The sequence below is a fragment of the Galeopterus variegatus genome, unplaced genomic scaffold, assembly GCF_000696425.1.
Source record: "Galeopterus variegatus unplaced genomic scaffold, G_variegatus-3.0.2 Scaffold10782, whole genome shotgun sequence".
NCBI lineage: Eukaryota > Metazoa > Chordata > Mammalia > Dermoptera > Cynocephalidae > Galeopterus > Galeopterus variegatus.
Window position 1 is genome coordinate 42780 of NW_007736893.1, and position 7387 is coordinate 50166.

Sequence of the window (7387 nt, forward strand, 5' to 3'; positions counted from 1 at the left end):
CAGTGATACCTGCACACACAATGGGTTGAGTTCCTGGAGAAAAACCATGAGTTTAGGGAACGCAAATTGATTAAAACAGGTGGTACCCATGGCTGCCATTGGACTAGAGGAAGATAGTTTCTTTCTATTACTGGTTGGTAAAAAAACTTCCCATTTCTTTGGAGGGAGTTACTATGTCCCTATGTCAAGGCTGTCTGCTGTACAAACTTTTTGAAAAATATTTGGAGTGAAGGGGCACTCAGTGCCCCTGCTTACAAAATGTGCAGAAAGGTGAGAGACCATGCAGACTGATCTGCCAACAGCCACTTGCCAATTTCTAACAACTGAACACTTCTTTTTTACTTCCTTCGTAGTGTCCTTCCTCCTCTAGACTATTTCCAGTAACCTTAAGACATTTTTTATATTCATCTCATTTAATTCTTGCCTATTTTATTTCCTGATAAAACAATGACTGGCATGCAGAGGATATTCAGTAAAGTTTTCCTGAGTGAATCAATGAATGAATGTCACAATATACAAGAATTAATCAAAAAGCCAAAACATGGGTAACTGATTAAGAAACTAAATAAACTAATAAGATGCAACAAGCAAAATATAATACTGAAATCTTTGAATAATATTTAAAGTGTAGAAAAATGTTAAGAAAAGAAGTATGAAAATTGTACTTGAAGAATATTTCAAGTTGGTAAATAAAAACACACGTAAAAAAACATGCACATGTGTACGGAAAAATCTTTTAAAATATGCACCAAATATTAAGTATTTTTGAGTGGGACAGCTATAGATTATTTTTTTCTATCTTTCCCCATTTCTTTTCTAATAGTTTGTAATTTGTACATACTATTTTAATAATGAGGAGGAAAAAAACAACTGTATTTTAAAGTCTTTATTATTTCACAACAAAAAAATGTACAGCAAATATCGTGGGACTATTGACACTTCTTCCTAGTCTCTGCCAAATACAAAATTCCTCTCCAAACCATGAGCAAGAATGAAATTCTGGTTGTTATGTTCTACAGCTCACGGTCAATATTCTTCAGAATATGGATAATAAGGATGGGAAGCACACAAGAGACAAACAGACATTAATTTATTAACTCTTTCTCCACACTGTCAAAAAATATCATTTCTCCTAAGATGTAGTTAAAATCCAGTCTAAAAACTCTGAGTTTGCAAACATGTTCTTACTTTTTCGAGCCTGAGCCAGGAGTAAACCTCTGGTCTGAGGGTTACGGGCAGATCCTCTTTCTTTCTTACTCCCCATATCAGGCCTGTCTTTCTGATGTAGGAAGCTTCATTCCTCTGTGAACCTACTTGCTGTGGAAAACAACCATGAAACAATCTGTGAGGGTCACTTACAACAGCAATCGAGAGTATCGGAAATTTCTGTCGAGGCCGTTGATCGCTTTCATGTCCTCTGGAGTCAATTCAAAGTCAAAAACCTGAGAGGAAGGAAAGAGTCCCACTGAACTTCTCCCCAGGGCAGCTGGTCCTCCCTGGGAGTGCCAGGACTTCCAGGGACAGCATTTGTGCATTTGTGTCATCGTCCGCTTTGGGTGCTGAGCTCTGCCTCCTCTCCTTTCTGACCCCACCCCCGCTACCCTGCTCCTCTTCACAAAGGAAAGACTTACAGCTCCCGAATCCCACCCTTTCTCAGAGAATCGCTTCAGGCAGCAAAAGCAAAAGCCTTCAATTCCAGACAAAAGAACAGTAGGACGGTCTGGACAGAATACCTGCTGCCCGGACTCAACCAGACCCAGGGAAGCTTCTCCTTCCTCAGCACCCCTGGGACTTGACCTACCTTGACCTACAGAACAACCCTCTCCAAGGACCTGCTGGCAGCAGGAAGAAGCATTCCCTGATCAACTGCGGGACCATGCCCTGTGCTCATCTCAGGCCCCCAAACACTGCCCATTTCCAGCTGTGTTTACTCTTCCCTGTGAAGATCCTTTCTGGTTGATCTTCGAGACCTGTAGATCATACATTCCAAGAGTTTTCCCTTTAGAGTAAATCTCTTTTACTTAAGTCCAGATTTATTTTTATTTGATTATTCCTATCCCTGATCGAGATTCCCTTAATAGCAAAGCAGAGAGATCTTTGGTTAAAAAAAAGAAAAAGAAAGAAATTATAGATATGCATATACACACACACGTATATATGGTTATATATATATATATTATTTATTATTCCATGCAGGAGACTATTTTATACAAATCTCAGCCTTACGTATGTAAGTATGTATATCTATCTATCTACCTTCTATCTCATCTATTTGTTTCTCTACCTATAAAGTATATATATCTGTCCATCATCTCTCTGTCCATCCATCCATTTATCCATCAGTCATTCATCTTAAAAATATACTCCGGAAGTGATATGGTTGTCATGGGGACATGTATTAACAATGTTAATTTATTTGAAAAATAAAATGACATTTTTTTCTGCATAGTTTAACAATGAGATTTAGATTTGCCTATTGGATTTTTCTATAAATCAATGAACTTCATCTACAGCTATGAGGTTTTAAAACAAACACATTATTAATAATATGCTCCACATGTCATCTTTTGTAAATATTAAACTCATAATGGAATTTTAACTGTCTTCTTAAAATGGGAAAGAGCTTATATAGTCTTTCGAAATTCTTATGGAATTAAAAACAAAAATCAGTTGAAGACACTGGCTGATCTAAGGGACCAGAGTGTATATGAGGAAGTGTGTAGGGAATAAACTTTACTGACCGACTTGTTAATTTGGTCTGTCAATAAATATACATCCATTTTCCCACCTTCTAAGAGCTCTGACAGGAAAAAAAGAAAAAAAAGGATAAAAGATGACCCAGTGGGAGTTACTGTATCTCAGGATCTCACAATCCAGAGAGCTCACTGACACATAAGGTAATTAATTTAAATTAATATTAATAAGGAAAAAACTTACTTACAGAGCCAGGTCAAGTACGATGGTGGTGTAACACGGGAGTCCCCCATCTGAGAGGGCACTTGCATAGTGAGAGGCACCGATGGTGGCCAGTTGGTAAGAAGTCCACACTGCCATGGAGGATGTACAGCAGTTATATATTTAGTAGATCAAAGTGGGGATGTGAATCATTTTCAGGCTTATCTGAAGACCCTCACCCAGGGCACATAACTCAAGGTGCACCTGAGACAATGCTGGCTAGATAAATTAATCTATTAGCTAATCTCCTGGCATGAGAGTGCTTGCTGGCTTACTTATTGTCCTGCTTATCTAAAGAGGATGTGCCTTTCCCCGTGTAACTGCCTTGGCCAGGGGGAGCCCCTCTAGGGAGGAGGGAGGTGAACTCTGGTATGCAAGGTAGGGGGCAATAAGGCTATATCCAGCATCTACCCTACATTCCACCCTACGTACAATATTCCACCCTCACAATCTTCACGTCACATTAATCTTCCGCATGTCCCCTTGAGTGGAGTAACAAGTCACACATTGTATCCAGATACCACAAATACAGTACAACCCACAAGTACCAAACAAGCAGAAGCCACAGGAGCTCACGTACATCTTCTGGTCCCAGCACATCCTCCCTGTGCTCCAGCTGACTTATCAGGCTGCTGTCCAGCAAGCCTCGGCGGAGACCCCAACTGTCCCTCTAACGCGTCTCTCCTAGCCTGTTGCCTGAGTTTCCTTCCTTCTGCCAGGTTTGTTAGGTGTGCAGACATGCAGAGTGTCTTCTCGGCCATGATCCATATACCTTTTAAACTTGGAACACGCTGTGGAAATCATGTTTTGAGTTTTCAAGTGATGCATTTCTGCTGGTTTACGTGTTTAAGACTTGTTTCCTTGTTTACTGACTTTGTGAGCACAGGGAAGATGGACCCTTCGTTCATGGCTCAATCCCCAGGGCTTAAAGGTCTGGCAGGACATTAGGCACACATAAGCCAGTTAATACATGCTTGTTGCATAAATGTTGAATGAGAGCACCTAGTTAATGACATTGAAAAAGAATCATGAGTGACTCAAAAAGCCCAGTTGTGTGGAAAATGGAAAGGATGGGTGGTATGGACTCATTTCCAATTGTTAGCCAAAAATAAATGCTGTTGTGTGTGTGTGTGTGTGTGTGTGTGTGTGTGTAGTCATGTATATGTAATCACCTGTCCTTACTGCTGGTGCCTTAGATGTTTTCTCCCAGAACACTGGAAGTTTTCCTGTTAGCTATTTCCTAACATTTGATTCTTATTGAATGAGACCTGATTTTCCACGTTCCGTGGTGAAGCCGATTTCTCTAATTCATTTTGGATAGAAGTTGTGTGGAGCTTAGACTATGTTCCCAGAGTACACATCTGTTACTGAAACCAGTGCCATCGAGCAGGGGGAGCAGGAGGCGGCAGGAACAGCCGGTGACAATGCCATCGAGGAAGTAAATAGCTTCCCTCTGAGTCGCTCGGATCACCAACTCTCCTACTCCTGCTGTGCAGATTCCCAAGAGCAAGGCCGGCGAGGCCACCAAAGTGGCTATTGACGCAGGTTTCCGTCACATCGATGCGGCCTACTTCTATCAAAATGAGGAGGAGATCGGGGCAGCCCTCCGAGAGAAGATTGCCGATGGCACTGTGCAGAGAGAGGACATTTTCTACATCAGCAAGGTGAGGGTCCTGTGTGTGGAGTGACCAGAGGCCACCCTCGGTTCAGACATGTAATTGTGAAAAAAAATTGTCTGCATTTGAATAATTTATGTATGTCTCAATATTGTGGAGGTTCATTATAGAAACACAGACAACAGAAGAGGCTTGCTTGCTCTGGAACGTGTTAAAGGTGGGACACCGTTCCTCAAAGTCTCTGAACATCACATTATTCATATTCAAAATGAGAATAATATTTATCTTTTTAAACTGTCATACGGATTAACCAAGCCACTATGGGCCTACTCCAATTCTTCGGTAGATTCTCTCAGGACATATCAAGTGAGGTTGAGATATTATTCAGAAAAGAGAGCCAGACTAGGAAATACCTTTTTTTTTTTTTTAATCAAATCAGCACTGATTTGACTGAAATTTGTAAAATCTGTAAGATTTTCTTGGATGGAAAACCTTACTTCCAATGAAAAGAGAGCTGAGGTCTCTATAGAAAAACCCTATGTGTGTCTACATTGATAACAACACTTGCTTTTAGAATGCAGATATCTCAGCAGAATTGTTTTAGGTGTTTATTTTACAGGACGGTAGGTCCCATCCCCTGCCTGCCACTTCTCGCCTCCTTTTAGAGGATGACTCTTCTAATCCTTGAAACTTTTAAGTGGTTTTTCCTGCGCCATGAAGTTTTATTCAGTTTTCTTACATGGCAGTCACTCAAATAAAAAGAAAAAAAAAGGAAATAGAGAGTAGAACAGTGGTTCCGGAGGCAGGGAAAGGGAGGGGAATAGGGGGTGGGTAGAGGTGGGTAGACTGGTGCAAAGTCACAAAGTTACGGTTAGAAAGGAAGAGTAAGTTCTGGTGTCCTAGGGTGACAATAGCTAATAATATTGTGCTGTGTATTTGAAGATAGCCACAAAAGAGGATCTTGAATGTTTTAACCACAAAGAAATGGTGAATGTTTAGGAGGCAGATGTGCTAACTGTTCTGATCACATCATTCTACAATATATGCATGCATTAAATCTGGCATCTCTTAAGGACCTAATTCATACTGAGCGACAGGAACTAGCCCAGCTGCTCTTAGTCTTAGGCCACCATGATGGTTTGTCACTCATTGCTCAGTCTTTTAAGTGTGATATTTAATTTTGGTCCCCAAACCTATGAAATCTTAAGCCACTTTTTATTTCTTTTGGTCACTGCAGCTTTGGGCTACTTTCCTTCGACCAGAATTGGTTCGACCAGGGCTGGAAAGGTCACTGAAGAAGCTTCAGCTGAGCTACGTGGATCTCTTCCTTATTCATATGCCGCTCGCTCTGAAGGTCAGCTTTTGGTCTTCCTTGTTATGCCCAGGACTGTTTCATCACTTTGTTAGCACCTCTGTCACCTCATTCCAGCCACAATTTCTGGTTTCTTGCTGAGAGAGGTAGGTTTGAGGAGGTGGATAGAATTGCTAAATGATTTGCGACTATCTGGCAGTGGAGTTGCCCCACCATCCTCACCCCTGCCTTCAGGGGGATTAAAGCTCACTCATCCCACGGCCTCTGCCTCAGAGGGTGGAGGGCTTTGCTCTGCATGTCGGAGTGACTGTGCTCCTGTCTGCAGGCCCTTAGTGATTAAGGTCCTCGAGAATGTCGAGTTACTACAGACTGCAGAGATACATAGGAAACCCACACCCCTTTGGTGGGAGGGTCTCTCCCAGGTGAACCTCCCAGATAAAGAAGGAGGTATTGGGGTGGTCCATATTGCACAGTGGGTACCTTTTGGCTTTGCTGATCCAATCTCTCATCACAGTGGACATTTGCTGAGCACGTTTGATGTCATTTTGACATCAATTATCTTTTGACATCATTATCTCAGAGCCAGGTTCTCAAAAACTGGAGCTAAAACACCTGGTTAATAGTTATGGCAAGTCCTGTCTTCCAAACCAGCCTGCCCTTGAGAAATGAGGTAAATTCCATCTGTGGAGCACCTCATTCTTTGTGAAGTTCAGGGGTGTGGGAGGGTAGGAGAGTGGAGGTAATTAGGGGGAAAGGTGTTTAGCTGCCCTCTCTCAGGTGATTCTGATCTTCTTTTCCCCCAATCTTCTCTTACACGCACACATGGACACGCATGCACACTCAGATCAATAACCACAGCCTCCTGAAGGATGTGTGACCAAGCTCCTTAGTCACCAGAAAGGTGATTCTTAAGGAAAATCATCTTCATCCTGTGTTTTCTCCATGTTTCAGCCTGGGGAAGAACTTCTGCCAAAGGATGCCAATGGGGACATTATCTTAGATACAGTGGACATTCGTGACATATGGGAGGTACGTCCTGCTACAGACACCTAAGAGGCACTATGTGGCAAGGTAGGGATCCCAGGATGGGAGCTAGGAGAGATGGGTTTTTGTGCCAGTCGTTGTCTGACGTCAGATATGTGACTGTGACTTCTCTGCATTTCTGTGTTCTCATCTGTCAAGTGAGGGAGTTGAGCGGGATGAGTTCTGAGTTCCATTGTAAATCCCAACTTCTGTGGTTCTGAGTAGGTATTTCTGTGCTCTACAGATGAGATTGAGGTGTGAACCATATAATATGTATCAGCAGAGACAAATGCCAAAGGAGTTAGTGCAATATTCCAGGACAGATAAATGTGCCTTGGAGGGAGGGCAAAGCTGTTGTCTGACTTAGCAGAATGGTGGACTGTAAAGAGAGCAAAGCCTGTCTGTATAAAGCCCATTCCATATATACATTTTTTTCACTATAGCAACAAACCCTCTATAACAAACAACCTGAGAGTTTCTC

The 7387-nt window shown here is 42.0% G+C and overlaps 1 protein-coding gene across 1 annotated transcript; it reads left to right on the plus strand.

Moving 5' to 3' along the window:
- Nucleotides 1–3693: 3693 nt before the first annotated feature.
- Nucleotides 3694–6912, plus strand: LOC103610229 (prostaglandin-E(2) 9-reductase-like; the record flags this gene model as incomplete). The annotated part of the gene is made up of 4 exons (XM_008594431.1): nt 3694–3886; nt 4414–4619; nt 5809–5925; nt 6835–6912. Coding segments are annotated over exons 1-4 (594 nt in total), but the record flags the coding sequence as incomplete, so codon positions are not given.
- Nucleotides 6913–7387: the final 475 nt, after the last annotated feature.